Source organism: Sphaeramia orbicularis, chromosome 24 (genome assembly GCF_902148855.1).
Source record: "Sphaeramia orbicularis chromosome 24, fSphaOr1.1, whole genome shotgun sequence".
In the NCBI taxonomy this organism is placed as follows: domain Eukaryota; kingdom Metazoa; phylum Chordata; class Actinopteri; order Kurtiformes; family Apogonidae; genus Sphaeramia; species Sphaeramia orbicularis.
Genome location: NC_043979.1, coordinates 7,964,546 through 7,981,655, shown reverse-complemented (window position 1 = coordinate 7,981,655; position 17,110 = coordinate 7,964,546). Strand labels below are relative to the sequence as shown.

General features: G+C 38.7%; 1 protein-coding gene across 1 annotated transcript in view; it reads right to left on the bottom strand.

The window, feature by feature from the left end:
- Positions 1 to 2,406: 2,406 nt before the first annotated feature.
- Positions 2,407 to 17,110, bottom strand: part of brox (BRO1 domain and CAAX motif containing) — a 36,478-nt gene continuing 21,774 nt past the window's right edge. Inside the window, exons 12-13 of the mRNA XM_030127810.1 lie at positions 15,172 to 15,331; positions 2,407 to 5,464 (exon numbers count right to left, since the gene is read on the bottom strand). Of these exons, the coding sequence (XP_029983670.1) occupies positions 5,381 to 5,464; positions 15,172 to 15,331 (244 nt within the window). The 3' untranslated portion in view covers positions 2,407 to 5,380. The remainder of the gene's footprint in view (positions 5,465 to 15,171; positions 15,332 to 17,110) is intronic.

The following is a 17,110-nucleotide window of genomic DNA, read 5'->3' as shown; positions in this document are numbered from 1 at the left end:
GTCATGCGCTGTTGCTCCTCGGGCAAGACACTTCACACTCCTTGCCTCCAGAGCAACACTGGCGTATGAATGTTCGGAGGGGCCATAGGCGCAGATTGGCAGCCAGGCTTCCATCAGCCTGCCCCAGGGCATCTGTGGCTACAAATGTGTGAGAGTGAATGAATAATGGATCCACTTGTGCGCTTTGAGTATGCGTTCATAGAAAAGCGCTATATAAATCTAATGTATCATCATTATTATTATTGTCCCGACAAGGTGTCTAAAAGAATTAATAAATTATTCAATCTGCATTTTCATTTTGTAATTCAAGACCGCTCGTTCTTTTACTTCATTAAAAAGAAAAAGAAAATCACATTTGAGATTTAATTTTCATAACATGCCCCAGCAAATAGTTACCAAAATTCAATTTGAAATCTAAAATTCGAAAATTCAAATGCATGAGCAAAAATGCTTTTTCATTTTAGGAATGTGGCTGCATTATTTAACTCATAAATAAAATGAGTAATCAATTATCCAGTCTGTATTTTCATTTTCTTATTCATGTTGCACCTTTTATGACACAATCAAAAGGAAAACAGAGGACAATGCTTTTTCATTTTTGTGGTCTGCCCTGCAAAAAAGCTACCATAATTCAAAAATGAATTCACAAAGTAAATGGCACAGGAGAGTGACATCAGCAGCTGCTGTTCACCTCCGTGCTGACTGTGGTGGGTATGGTGGTATGGAGGGGCACTGTGTAAATTTGACGTAGGATCTCAGAACCAGTTCTGTTTAAGGATCATGGAACTAGTTTTGTTTATAGAACTCAGACCCAAGTCGTGCTCCGACCTCCAAGCCCCGCTTAGCGCCCTCAAAAGCCCCGGCTCCTGTGGGGCTTGGAGGTGCTCTAAACTACAGCGAACTGGGAGACCAAGCCGCACCTCCACGGACCTCGGATCTAGTTCCGAATCATTATTATGAGTCAAATTATGCATCCATATTCTTAAAATGAAAAAGCATTTTTACTAATGCATTTGAATTTTCTAATTTTAGATTTCAAATTGAATTTTGGTAACTATTTGCTGGGGCATGTTTTGAAAATTAAATCTCAAATGTGTTTTTCTTTTGAATTAAGCACAAGAATGAGCGGGCTTGAATAATAAAATGAAAATGCAAATTTAATAATTTATTAATAATTTTATTTATGAGTCAAATAATGCAGCCACATTCTTAAAATGAAAAAGCAGACATCCAACCCCGCCCCGTGGTCTGCAGCGAGGGAATTCTCTGATTTAGGCATGTTTTTCATGTGATTGGTTGATGTTAAAAATATGTGTCTTAATTTGTTTCAATGTACAAATACATACAACAGTTTCAAACCATCTCCACATATTGTAACAATATATTTTTCCTTCATTGCTTTTAATTGTAGCTTAAAAGAAATGGGTAGGCTACATATGGAAAAATGAATTTACAACGAATTTGATCATGGACAATGTTCCATAGACCCGGCAGCATTTCAGCACAATATGCTACGCTACGCACTTAAGGTCCTTCCTCAAACATAGGCTACATTAGGCTACTCATAGATATGTTAACACTTACACAACCATTATTATTATTATTATTAATAATAATATTATTAATAATATTATTATTATTATTATTATTAATAATAATAATAACCATCTTCATCATTAGGCATGTTAATAGCCCCCTTTAGCACAGGACAGGAGGCTCATGATGAGGTGAGGAGGTGTTTGTTCAGAAAAGGTGGAGAACCACTGTTCTAAGATATAGATTTATACCCAGCCATGTTAGTGACCAGTTGGCAATTCACTTATTTGGAAAATGTTCCTCCAGCTGTTTCTTTTTAGTATACTCTACATTTCCAGCCTTTTAAAGTTTAAAAGTTAACTTGCTTTATTCCCTATGTGGATAATAATCCATATAGGGAAATTCCTTCTCTGCATTTTACCCATCTTAGTACCCACACAGTACCTAAAATTAGCATTGGCACACATTAGAAGCAATGAGCTGTCAGTGCAAGCACTTGGGGACCAATATCCAACTTTACGCTGTACATTATTCCTAAAAAATCATGTGAGATGGTCTGAACATGAGTTGAAACCTTTCTCAAACTCATCCTAAAATCCTGGAGTTTATGAATTAATTTAATGAAACTGTCACTGATGTGAGTTGGTTCCATGTGCACATATGAAGAGGACAGGTTGATCATATTAAGTGATAAAGGGTGGTCTAAAGGAAAATTAGTACTTAAAAGCAGGCAGTTATTCAATTATATTTTGAATTGTCATCTGGTGCCTGAATGTGTCATTTTTACCACAAACTGATGCAGAAAACTGGTGCTTAAAACCCTCCAACATGCAGGAAAATGAAGCATTTAACAAATAAAGCCTACACCCATGAGTTTAATACATGATTTAATTATCTGAAGTCCATTTTCCATGTAGGACACTATTTGAGGAGGAACAATAAGAGACATGAGTATACACTGCAATGATGAAGCTGATTAGCAGTTATCTTGTAAGAGAGAAAAAGGAACAAGCGCTAAATTGTTTTTCTGGAATACTTCTCAAATGGCTTCACCAATCAAAACCAAACCAGACCACACAGAAACAGAGTAAGTGCCCTAAACATGAGCAAATCTCCACTGGAATCCCGGCATATCATTGAGATAAAGTGCAATGGTCAACTAAAAGAGTAAACTAAAATTAGCTTCTGTCATTTTCTAGCTCAGCTAAGCAACATACAAGGATGTAAATGATGTTTATGTTACAGTTTATACAAGTTTCTAGCCATTTGTATGTAGAAATTTACTGGGAGATTTTTGTGGTTACAGCAGCACAGAGGAACTCTTTTTAGATTTTGAAATCCGCATTCCCTTCAAATCTGATACTGGTCAAGGCTCTGTCTTTATCTTTAAGGACAGGAATAACACTCCAGAAGATGTACAGTACATACTTTCTTAACAATGCTCCTTTAGTGACTTTACCAGAGTTAAGATTGCACCTGTGGGCAAAAATTGACATCGCAGGTTGCGTGTAATGTAGAGTGGATATAAGAAGTCTACACACCCATGTTGAAATGCCAGGTTTTTGTGATGTAAAAAAATTAGACCAAGATAAATAATTTCAAAACTTTTTCCATCGTTAATGTAACTTATAACCTCTACAACTCAAAAGAAAAACAAACTGAAATCTTTGAGGGAGGGGAAGAAAAAATAGATGACAGATACTGGCCAAGTGTGCACATCCTCTTATAACTGGGAATGTGGCTGTATTCAGAATTAACCAATCACATTTAAACTCATGTTAAAAGGTAGTCAGCACACACCTGCCACCATTTTAAGTGCCTCTGATTAACCCCAAATAAAGTTGGACTATTCTAGTAGGCTTTTCCTGACATTTTTGTAGTCACATCTACATCTTACAGTACAAGCCAAGGTCCTCAGAGAGCTTCCAAAGCATCAGCGGGATCTCAATATTCAAAGATATCAGTCAGAAGAAGGGTACAAAAGAATTTCCAAGGCATTAAATAAACAATGGAACACAGTGAAGACAGTCATCATCAAGTGGAGAAAACATGGCACAACAGTGACATTACCGAGAACTAGATATCCCTCCAAAACTGATGAAAAAATGAGAAGAAACCTGATCAGGGAGGCTGTCAAGAGGCCGGCAGCAACATTGAAGGAAAAATTTCTAGCAAATACTTGCAATGTAGTACATATGACAACAATCTCACATGTCTAGGCTATGGGGTAGGATAGAAAGACGAAAGCATTTTCTTGTGAAGAAAAGTACCTAAGCCTGGCTAAATTTTTTTGAAAACACATTTCAATCTCCCAAATGCACGAGGGAAAATATGTCACAGTTGGATAAAACCAAGGTTGATTTCTTTGGCCATAATTCCAAAAGGTGTATTTGGCGCAAACACAACACTGCTCATCACCAAAAGAACACCATATTTACATGCATGGTGGTGGCAGCATCATGCTTTGGGGCTGTTTTTCTTCAAGTGGAACTGGGGACAAGGCAGAGGGAATTCTGAACAGTGCCAAACACCAGTCAGTGTTGGCACAAAACTTTCACGCTTCTGCTAGAACGCTGAAAACAAAGAGGAACTTCATCCCTTAGCATGACAGTGATCCAAAGCCCACATCCAAATCAACAAAAGAATGCCTTCACCAGAAGAAGATAAAGGTTTTGGAATGGCCTAGCCAGCGTCCAGGCCTGAATCCGGTAGAACATCTGTGGGGTGATCTAAAGAGGGCTGTGCTCAGGAGAAAGACTGAGTGCAGTAATAAAAGCCAAAAGAGTATTAGGTTATGGATATTTATATTTATGCAACCAGGTTATTGTAAGTTTTTTATTTTTCCCCTTAAAAGATTTTGATTTGTTATTCAATTGATTTGGAGAGGTTATAGGTCTCATTAATGGTGGAAAAATTTTTCAAAGTATTTACCTTGGTCTCACTATTTTACATCACAAAAATCTGGCATTTGAAACAGGGGTGTGCAGACTTTTTATTTTCAATGTATACTGCTGGAAGTATTTTTGGTAGTTAACTAAAATATTGCTACACAAATAAATTAACAACTGTGAAAGACTAACAAAATGTTTGTAAATGAAGAGTAAAAGAAGATAACAGCTACATTACATATCATGTACAAAACAAAAATCGAGTAAATACATCATATCATGTGAAATATTGATTGTAAACTGCAACAGCTAAAACAAAGCGGTAGGTAATAATCAATGTAGTCTTTGTTACAGTGGAAATTTTTAAGTGTAATTGTAAATATGCAGGCTGATTGTGGGAATGAAACCTTTAAATTATCCAAGGTAGTTGCATTGTATTTTATGTAGTGGTAAATATTCAATATACAATCCTGTCAAGACTATCTTGTATCCTGGGGCTATTTCTATTACGTCTGATGAGCAGGTTTTTGATATTTGAGCAATCTAAAGCAAGGCCAGAGGACTCCAGTCCAGTACCATCCCATCATCTCCTTCAAGATGCCACAGTGAACAGGTTTACATGGCAGCCAAAGGCACCATTACCAGGACTCCTTTACATATAAGGCTTCATTTGTCATATTCTACTCTAAACCCACCTCATGTAAAGATCAAATTCAGCCTCTCAATCTGACTGGAGATTTGTAACCATGACAGGAAAGAGCTGTTCACCTTTAAGACAGTTTTAAGATCCAGAGATTAGCATCATATACACTACACAGCAGTAATGTAAAACAATACAGATTCAGACATTACTAAAATGAAAAAATATACATGTATATACATTTTCCTATGGTGGTTTAGAAGAGAAGGAAAATGGTGGATGAGATGGTATGTGATGTGGAGTGCAATGGGGTGCTTTAGGAGATGGAGCAGCCTGTGTCCTTTTGAGGCTTCAAGTCCGGCTCCTTCACTGGTTTCACTTCCTCGTCCTTCGGTTTGGCCTAGAGATGAAGAAAAAAACAAACATTAAATTAAAGCTGCAAGCAGCATTGGGCCAGACCTCGCACTGCGCATTCCACCTCCCATGCATTCCACTTCCCGTGACCGTCAACACCTCAGCTCCACTCACACCTCTCTGTCCCGACACCAGCCCCCACTCTTTCATGTCCGTCCTCCTTTCACCCCTACAGGCCACCAGTGGCCCTCTGCTGAAAACATCACCTTTTAATGAAGCTTTTATTTTGAAAAACCCTATTGTGTGTGCATGTGTGTGTCTATGAGAGAGAATAATTTTTAATGAAGTAAAATTGTAGAAAGAGTAGAGCGTGTGGTCATAAAAATGAAGATAAGTTATTTAATACTCATTATATATTATTTTTAATAAGGCTTTTATTTTGAAAAAAAAACACACTGTGTGTACTCTTTCCTCTTTGTGCAAATTGTCACATACCCACAATGCAATGCAGCAAACTTCTGTTTAAAAATGTCTAGGAAAAAAAGTCAACCCACCTGGGAATTGATCCCCAGTCTTTTAAGTGAAAGTCTAATTCACTAACCACTGCACTATTCACACATTCAACAAAGAGTTGACCAGTAAGAGTTTTATCAGATTTTTTTATGTTAAAATCTAAAGTAAAAGTACTCTTCCAATAAACTGCGATATTCCCATAACCGTAGGTCCTATCTCAAAAATTATTTCGCGTGTGGTGATATTGATGTATAATATGCGTGAAAAGAAATTAATAAACAGTAATTGCAGGAATGTGGAGTCACTTTGAAAGGCAAATTGCCAACTTCCTGGATGTCATGGATGTCAGTGTATGATTTATTGGGACTGATAAGACCAACATTTAGGCATTTGTTTCATGCCTCTACAACATTCCTACTGGCTGCTAGGGCTGTTTTTGTGTGTTTCTGTGTACGTAGGTGGAGCTACAGAGCCCATTTTGGCATCTAAGGGGTTAATTTTGATATTATGTCAAACTGTTTGCCAGCCGTGACATGTACACCACATTTGGTGAGTTTATGAGCATGTTGAGGGGGTCAAATTACAGTTTAAAGTGTAAAAGTATCTAAAATAAACAAATTGCGATTAATCCATAACTGTACCTATCTCAAAAATTTTAGCACATGAGAGTATTGGTGAGTCCTGTGAACGTAAAGATATTTATAACATGTGGGGGAAAAGTCTGAAGTAAAAAATCTGTTCCAGACTTTGCAACTTTCTGGGCTTATAAAAAATAAACTAAGACAGTTATCACAAAGTTACATACAACGTTTTCGAAGAAGAGTTTACTCTATCTTTTGGTGCTATTTAGAAGCCAATACGACAAATGGTCTGGGAGGAGATTGTTTTAGAAATTTTATTTTGAAAGGCAAATTGCAAACTTCCTGTTGGTGTTAGGTCATGGGTATGAGTGTATCATCTGTAGTGCTTTAAAAAACCAAACTTCTGAGTTGGTTCTATGTCTCTGTGATAAACTAGGGTCGTTACCGTTTTTTTTTTTTTTTTTTTTTTTTTACATGGGTGGCGCTAGAGAGCACATTTCGACACTTATGGGGTTAATTTTTACATTTTATAAAAAAATTTTGCCAGACGTGTGCAAAAAATTTGGTGAGTTTTTGAGCATGTTTAGGGGGTCAAAATCCAGTTTAAAGTGGCGTCTGAAAAAGAATAATATAAAAACGAACGAAATACAATAGGGCCTTGCCTTCAAGGCAAGGCCTCTCACTCTGTGAGTGAGAGGGCCTCACCTTTCGGCTTGGTCCCTAATAATGCTACCTGCAGGTTTCAAGTTACATTTAAGACAATTAGGAATGCTCTCAATGTGATGCAGAACCAAAAACAATCATTTTATCCCCTTTCCAATATCAACAAAGTCAGAAAACTGTAAAGCTCTAGACCTTACACTTGTAATTCCCTCCTATTCTGTTGACCTAAAAAAGTGTTTTCAACTAGTTACCTCCGCCAAGGAGGTTATGTTTTTGCCAGGGTTTGTTTGTTTGTCTGTTTGTTTGTTTGTCTGTCCGTTAGTGTGCAACATAACTCAAAAAGTTATGGACAGATTTGGATGAAATTTTGTTGGAAATGGGATAAGGAAGAAATGATTAAATTTTGGTGGTGATCGGGGGTGGGGGGGCCCACGGGGGGGGCGCAGACCAGAAAATTTCATCAAAATCTGTCCATAACTTTTTGAGTTATGTTGCACACTAACGGACAGACAAACAAACAAACAGACAGACAAACAAACCCTGGCAAAAACATAACCTCCTTGGCGTGGGGGGGCCCACGGGGGGGGCCACTGATCAGCCTTGGCGGAGGTCTGTGCTCTCCGAGTGCTTCTAGTTCAGAATGCACCAGTCAGAGTACTGACGGGCACAGAGAGCAAAAGTTACACACCTATTTTAATTATTTGGTATTAGAAAAGCAGATTCTGTTATTAGTTTTCCGTCATTGCATGGTCTAACACCATGTCTTATCGACATGCCTCCCAGATATGTGCCCAACAGATCGTTCAGATCCTGTACCTCTGGCTCCCCAGTTGTCCCTTGAACTGTAACAAAAGGGCCTGGTCAATCGGTAACGGATCAAAAAATTTGCTGTTTAAATGGGTATGCTGTTTCAACTAAATAACCTAAAGTAACTTATAAAACATATTTTGGTAGGTATTTATAAGCACTTTGATATGGCAAGAATAATGATTTACTTAATGATATATTTGTGGTAATAAATGGCAAAATAAGCCTGGTAACAGATCAAAAATAAAAGAACATCAGTTTTTTTTAGTTCCGCAAATGGCTAAAATACCCCGATCCAGACAAAACTTCACATAAAATACAATTAAATATGTTAACTAATATGTGTTTCTATAGCACGAGTTAGTGTTGTAGCAAAAATATGTCATAATTAAAATTTCACAAGGGGCAAAAGAAAGTAATGGATCAAATTGCCCACAGAGTAACAGATCAAAACAGACTATAGTCTCTAAAGTACAGACAATTTTGTTTGAAAAAAAAAAACAGACAAGTTTCCAATTACAACTTTATTATACACAACATAGCTAATATAAGGAACAAGTAACTGTACATAAATAAATTGATTACCTTGATGTTATTATTTTATCATGAATTGTAAACAAAAGATTACAGTTTGTGCATTCTGCTGCAACTTAAAACTCACTTATAATAATAATAATGGATTAGATTTTATATAGCGCTTTTCTAGACACCCAAAGCGCTTTACATTATTGATCCATTACTCATTCGCTCTCAAATTCTCCCTCTGGTGGTGGTAAACTACATATGTAGCCACAGTTGCCCTGGGGCAGACTGACAGAGGCGTGGCTGCCAATTTGCGCCTACGGCCCCTCCGACCACCACCAAACATTCATATGCATTCACACACCAGTGTGAGTGGCACTGGAGGCAAGGAAGGTGAAGTGTCTTGCCCAAGGACACAACGGACTGACTAGGATAGAGTGGGATTTGAACCGCCAACCCTTCGGTTATTGGACGACCCGCTCTACCACCTGAGCCATTACTGCCCCCCTTATATCCTCAGGAGGGAACCCAAACACTCAGAATATCAGATAAAGGGATACATAGAAGCCTCAACCCAATTGTCTACCTAATTTGATAGGAGTGTGGGGAAGCCGCCACTCTGCATGGCAGGCTAATGTAACCACTACTTTCTGTTAGTACATAAAAAACCACGAAATCTTATCACAGAATAAATCATATAGGTATTCTTGTGAGAACATTTTTAAGAAAACTGGATAAAGAAAATCCTACTTGATCCACTTGAACTAAAATTTCTGTTGAACACGTGCCCAAATGTTTTTGATACATATACCTAATGCCCAATGTTTTTGATACATATACCTAATAAATTCTAAAATGAATACATTTTTACTTATTCTGACACACCCTGTTCTTCATCAATATGTAAGTTGATGTTAATTTATATTTGTGTACATTTGGTGATCTTAAATGTCATATAACTGTGCTCAGGATGGCTTGTTAAATATTTAGTGCAAGTAAGATAGTCGTCAGTACTGGATCAAAGAAAAAGACATGCAAAGTTCACATACTTATCTATAATTTATAAAAATTTTGTACAAGGTACCTTAAAGTATGTATAAATATCTTAACTTTCTGTCATTTTCATACCCAGTTCCAAGTAAAACCACACAAAAAATAAAAAAAAAACCCTCTTTTCATGGTAACGGATCAAATGTCTAAAATCTCCAGGCCCCAACTTTACATGCAATAAAAATTACTTTTTGGAAAAGGTAGTATAAAAATCTGAACACAGTATGTTGGATACACATAATAAAAAGTAAAATATGGAAAAAAGAACTTCATACATTACATTTTTCAATTTTTTTTTTACAATATTTACAAAAAAAAAAAAAAAAGAGAAAATTGCCATTTCGAGATGTGCCACCACTGAGTAGATATTCCTGGCTATGACTTTTTTGTCAACAGGAATTTTTCAAAACTAAAAACTGATCCAAAAGCTAGAAAAAATTTGCTAAAAAAATCACCATAATAGTGTACTGGGGGACAATTTTAAGTTTTTACTAGATATGCACACCTCCCCTTGACCAGGCTCAAAAACATGTACAGTGAGTCAGCTCTTAGCCACTGTGGCTCCAATCTCTGAACAAGTCTGAGGATCTGAGGGACCCCATCTCACTGTAGATTGTTAATGAACATCAAGGTGTGTCTTCTTATCGTGGCTTTGAACTAAGGAGCCTTTTCATTTTTCACATTGTTCTACTTGCCATTTTTATATTTGATGTACTTGTTTTAGCATTGCTCAATTTTTCATTTTCAGTCCATTGTTGTATCTTATATTATGTATTTGTATTTAATAATAATAATGATAATGATAATAATAATAATAATAATAATAATAATAATAATAATAATAATAATAATAATAAATTTTATTTATAGGCGCCTTTCAGGACACTCAAGGTCACCGTACAAAGTTGTTAAAAATAAATACAACAATTAAAATTACACATATACATATATAAAACACATAGGTACATAGAATGGCAGTAGATAAAAGTGAAATTAGGGAACTGAGTAGGCCTGTCTGAATAAATAAGTCTTAAGATGGGATTTGAAGTTGGTAATAGAGTCAGAGTTTCTTATGTGTTCCAGCAGGGCATTCCAGAGGCAGGGGGCTGAGCGGCTGAAAGCTCTGGACCCCATGGTAGTCAAGCAGGCAGGTGGGAGGGTGAATTGGACAGATGAAGATGACCTGAGACTGCAGGTGGGAATGTTTAAGTGGAGGAGGTTACTGAGGTACTGAGGGGTGAGGTGGTTTATGGCCTTGAAGGTGAGAAGTAGAATTTTATATATGATGCAAAATTTAACAGGAAGCCAGAGGAGTTGTTGCAGAACAGGTGTTATGTGACTCATGGAAGGGGTTCTGATGATGATACGTGCGGCAGAGTTTTGAACCAGTTGCAGTTTATGAAGAGATTTGTAAACCAAATAAAAGGGAGTTGCAGTAATCTAGGCGGGATGTGACTAGGCTATGGACCAGTATTGTTGGGTGAGAGGGATGGACGGAGACAGGAGATATTGCGCAGATGGAAATAGGCTAAACGGGTGATATTATTAATATGAGATTGGAATGAGAGGGTCTTATCAAGGATGACATCCAGACTCTTAACCGGGGGAGAGGGAGAAACTGGGGAATTTTCAATCTGGATGGAAAAGTTGTTTATTTTAGATAGGGTGGATTTAGTGCCAATGAGAAGAATTTCTGTTTTGTTACTGTTAAGTTTGAGGAAGTTGATGGAAAACCAAGCCCTGATTTCCTGTAGACAGTCAGAGAGGTAAGTGGGTGGAAGGGTGGAATTGGGTTTGGTGGACAGGTAGAGCTGGGTGTCATCTGCATAACAATGGAAATGAATATTGTACTTCTGAAATATTTGACCAAGGGGGATGAGATAGATGATAAATAAAAGGGGCCCAAGAACAGAGCTTTGGGGAACACCAGAGGAGAGGGGGGGATGGGTAGGATGTAAATATCTTGAATTGAATGAACTGAGTGCGGCCAGAGAGGTATGAGATGAACCAGTTGAGAGATGTGTCTGAGATGCCAATGGAGGCTAGTCTGTGGATGAGAATGGAGTGGGAGATAGTGTCAAATGCTGCTGTTAAATCAACAAGAATGAATATTGTAAGGAGTCCAGAGTCAGCAGCCATAAGGAGGTCATTTGTGATCTTTAACAGGGCTATTTCTGTGCTGTGTAGTGGGCGAAAACCAGATTGAAATTGTTCAGAAAGGTGGTCGGAGAGGTGGGCATTGACCTGAAATGCAACTGTTTTTTCAAGAACTTTCAACAGAAAAGGTAGATTGGAGATAGGACAAAGGTTATTGAAGTTGTTTGGGTCTGCACCAGGTTTTTTGAGTATGGAGGTGACTGAAGCTGATTTGAGAGATGAAGGGACAAGACCAGAGGTGAGAAAGGAATGAACAAAGGCAGTTATAAGAGGGATGAGGGAGTTTAAGGAGGCTTTGACCAGACCAGTTGGCAGGGGGTCGAGTTGGCAGGTGGATGACTTGGCTTTCCTGATTAGGTCTGATATGTCGGAAACATAGGGAAGTTTGAAGCTAGACAGCATAGAGAGAGGAGTTTGGACAGGTGGGAAGGGGAAAGGAGGGGAAGCGAGGGGGGAGGTGTGTGTGTTATGTGGGCTAGCTGTTGGTGAATATTGTCAATTTTTGTATTAAAGAAGTCCATGATCTCATTGCAGTAGTCTAAACAGTAGAAGTGAGGAGGAAGAGAGTCAGGGGGGTGTAGTGTTCTGTTAACCAAAGTGAAGAGAACCTGTGTGTTCCCACTGCTTGAAGTGATTTGACTGGCAAAGTAAAGTGATTTGGCAGTAGAGATCATGCCCTTGTAGTGGAGGATATGGTTATAAAACATGTCTTGATTTAACTGAGTTAACATTGTAAAATTGAGAGGTGCTACAAGCAAAAAAAAAAAAACTCCTCACCCGAATTTAACTCAGAAAATAGTTCAGATCATTCCACTGGATGACTGTGGTGATGAATATGTTTAATTTGCAACAAGTTCTTTAACCCTAACAAATGCAGTGAGTAACTTCTCATTTCTTAATCAACCATCAGTTTGATAGATAGCAGAATGTACATACATAGCCCAGTATCTGGAAAAACTGTTTTCTCATGTGTTTTTGCCTTTTATCCACATTAAAACTCTGGTTTAGGTCACTGCGAATGATCATTTCTGAAAACTCTGGCCAAAGTGGGGAATTTGTGTTAATGTGTACAGGGGGAAAACATCATTTTTAGGGTCCAGAATGGCACAGTACGCAACAAAATATGGATCAATGTCATGTGTGCAGCCTTTGTCTATCCTAACTATAATTCCATGATAGCGGTCTACAGTGTATTTATGTGGGTTTGTGTCAATGAAAACTTTTGTGAAATCAATTTAGTAAGATGCTATTGAGAGAAATATTTGTTTCTATAAATACCCAGCAACATATACCCATGCCCTAAATATTGGACAACACCAGGATTCATCAGGCTAAAATTGTGAAAGAATGGTTCAGGAGCATGAGGCATCCTTCATGGGACAAAAAACAATACAACTATGAATGAAATGATGAAAAAACTCTTGTGACATTTATTGTGACACTGCATAATCATTATGACTGATTAATGTGTCCTAGGCTGAAGTTGAAGAACTATGTTATGTGATGGCAGACTTTTTAGGCTTTTCAATGGCATCATACCTCACACTTTTTCCCACTGTGAGTCACATGGCCCTAACGAGTTCATAATACCATTTTTATTATCATTCACAATCAATCATTCATTCATTTTCTGAACCCGCTTTATCCTCACTAGGGTCACAGGGGTCGCTGGAGCATATCCCAGCTATTTATGGGTGAAGGCAGGTACACCCTGTACATGTTGCCAGTTTGTGTGATGACAGGGCTGACATATAGAGACAAACAATCACTCTCACAGTCATACCTATGGGCAATTTAGATTAACCAGTTTACATATCAGTGAATGTCTTTGGATGATGGGAGGAAGCTGGAGTATCCGGAGAGAACCCACGCAGACACGGGGAGAACATGCAAACTCCACACAGAAAGGCCCCCCCTCTGTTAGAATCGAACCCAGGACCTTCTTGCTATGAGGCACGAGTGCTATTCACTGCACCACCCTCTACCATGTCACCCTCACAATCAATCGACCAAATTTTACTTATATAGCGCCAAATCATAACAAAAGTTATCTCATGACACTTTACATATAGAGCAGGTCAAAACCAGACTCACAACCAAACTATTGTATGAAAGCTAAATAGCAACCATTCCAGTCCTCTATTCCTGGGTTATCTCACATTCAATTAAAATACCCTGAAAAAGTGTGTTTTCTAGGCATTGTAATGATAAAGATGCCAAAAATGCAGTGTTATGGAAAAATAATACTCTACTAATTCGTCTTCAATAAAGAAGGATAAGTTCAAACGTTCAGTGTCAAAGAAAATCACTTTATTTGGAGCTCCATAGAAAGAGACATCACTCAGACAAAAGACTGAGACGGTCTGAACCCAAAAATACAAATCACAATGTAGTCTTCTGTCTCCCATGAGAAAATTATGATGTGTAGAAAGTGTTTTGGCTAGTGTCAGGAACTTAGAGATAAGACCCCTGTGAGAAATCTTCTCTATGCTACTCAGGTGTTGGCCTGGCCTTCTACTCTGGACACAACACAGAAGAAGTCACACTATCTGAAATAAAGTTAGAAACCTATATGATATATGAAATACATGAATATATATATGAATATATATGGATATAAGTAACTTTGCCATTACAGCAGTATTTGTATTAAAATCATGACATGGTCATGGCTGGTTGGAGAAACCACATGATGACAGAACAGGTCACCAGTTTGCTGGACTGGAAAGAGAAACTTTTGGGTAATGTGCCCTTGACCAGGGCACTTAACCCCCCGTTTGCTCCCCAGGCTCCTGACATGGCAGCCCACTGCTCCTAGCCTGCAGTGTGTGGTATTCCTGCATATTTAAGCTAGTAATGAACTAAATACAGACGGGGAATTTCAGTGTGTGTTGAATGTCTGGATGTAAAATATACTGATGGTTCTTAATTCAAGAAATTCTATAATTCTAGAGATAGCCATCCCAGATCAACTCCTTCACGATTCACATTTTTAAGTGTCTTAATTTCAAGAGTTCTGCAGGGACTGGAAAATGATATTTAATAAAAAAAAATCCATGACTTTTCCAAGTTTTTATGGCCATGGAAACACTGGAAATATGTTAAAACACTAAAGTCACACAGTAACGTAAGTGCTAACCTAAACTAATTCTTTCAATGTTTCTGGATAGAGATTCAGACACTGATCACCTCGATCCCAGATTTCAGAATCAAACAGTAGGAAAAGATTGACTCAGGACACATTAAACTTCATGCATCTACATTACTTATAGTTGTCAATTCTTTTGCAGTGACTGAATGTCATATCAGTCCACACATTACATGATGACAGAACAGTTAGGTGTGTTCCAAGGACTCTCATAAATGGTTTTCCAATGCTGAAAATCTTACACAAAGCACTTTTCAAATACTTACAGAAAACTTGTTGGTCTTGACATTTCGTGCACATGAGCATCAGTACCTTGTCATGTTTTGCTCCCTTGGTCAGATCAAAGGTGGCATAGACCTCAGGGGTGCACTGCTCGCTGAGCAGTGGCAGCTCAAAGGGGATGGGCTCAGCCAGGCCATAGCTGGCCTTCAACTCCAGTTGAGGGGCCTCATCCGGGACTTTGTGGAAGTATCTAAGAAATGTAGAGGAAACAAAGAGAGTCTGTGTCTGCCACTTGTTTAATAAAAAAATGTTACACCATAAAAGAAATAATTATTTATATCTAGCTTTAATTAAAGTATTCAACTAGAGCGGTCTATATCATCATCATCATCATCATCATCATCACCACTATGTTAATATCATTATTGCTATATTAATAATATTGTGCAGGATTAACTGGAACTGGACCAGTAAGAGCTGTTTGCAGTATTTAATGTGTAACAGACATACATCAGACATCAGATTTGGTAATATTGATGATCATAACAAAAATGGTAAGTAAAACCATTAAAGTTTGGAATGAGGAGACTGACTCTGTGCTGCAGGACTGGTTTAATGTTACAAACTGGGAGTTGTTTAAGACTGCTGCTTTGAGAGAGGAATGTTCTGTGGATTTAGAGGAATATGCATCAGTGGTCACTAGCTACATCAGCATGTGTATTGACAGTACTGTCCCCACCAAGTGCAGCATAACATATCCCAACCAGAATCCATGGATGAACTGTGATGTACCTTCCATGCTGCATGCATGCTCCACTGCATTTGCCTCTGGTAGCGCAGAGGGCTACAAAAAGGCCAGATATGACCTAGGTAGATCCATCAGGGACACCAAGAGGCAGTAAAGACTGAAGCTGGAGGGATACTACAACAGCTTCTCAGAGATTTTCAGCCTGTCCCTTTCCCAGTCATTTGTGCCTACAAGCTTCAAGTCCACCACCATTGTGCCCCTCCACAAGAAAAACAAAATAACATGTATGAATGACTATCACCCCATCGCACTCACTTCCATTGTAATGAAGAGTTTTGAGAGGATAGTCATGTCCTGCATCAAAGAGGCCATCCCGGACACTTTAGACCCCCTGCAATTTGTGTACCACCATAACCGTTCCGCTGACAATGCCGTTAATGCAGCCATCCATACAGCCCTGTCACACTTCGACAACACAGACGCTTATGTTCAAACGTTGTTTGTAGACTACAGTTCAGCATTTAATACTGTCATTCCTAGCAAACTGACTGGGAAGCTCCTCACCCTTGGACTGACACCCCCACCCCACCCCACTGGGTAGTCCCCCCAAGGCTGTGTGCTCAGTCCACTCCTGTTTACTCCCTTCACCCATGACTGCGTCCCCTTCCAGAGCAACACCTCCATTATCAAGTTTGCTGACGGCACAACTGTCATCGGGCTGACTACTGGCAGAGAGGAAGCAGCCTATAGGGAGAAGGTGGCTCAGCTGGTGTCCTGGTAACAGGAAAATAATCTCTCCTTAAACGCTGAAAAGACAAAGGAGATGATTATTGACCTAAGGAGGAGGAGAGACCAGCACATCCCATTGCACATCAACGGGACTCAGGTGAAGAGGGTGAAGACCTTCAAAGTTCTCGGTACTCACATCAGCGAGAATCTCACCTGGGCTCACAACACACAGCACATCATCAAGAAGGTTCAACAGAGACTCTTCTTAAGAAAGCAGAGGAAATTTGGATTATTCATGAAACTCCTCAGCAACTTTTACTGATGTACAGTGAAGAGCATCCTGACACATTGTGTGGTATGGAAGCTGCACCATTCAGGACAAAAAGACTCTCCAACATGTCATTAAAATGGCACAGTTCATCTGTGGAGCAGCCTTCCCACCACTACAGGACATCTCATCTGGGTCACAAAGAGGGCACACAATATTGTCAAGGACCACAACCTCCCACAGCACATACTGTTAACACTCCTGCTGCCATCTGGCAGGTGCTA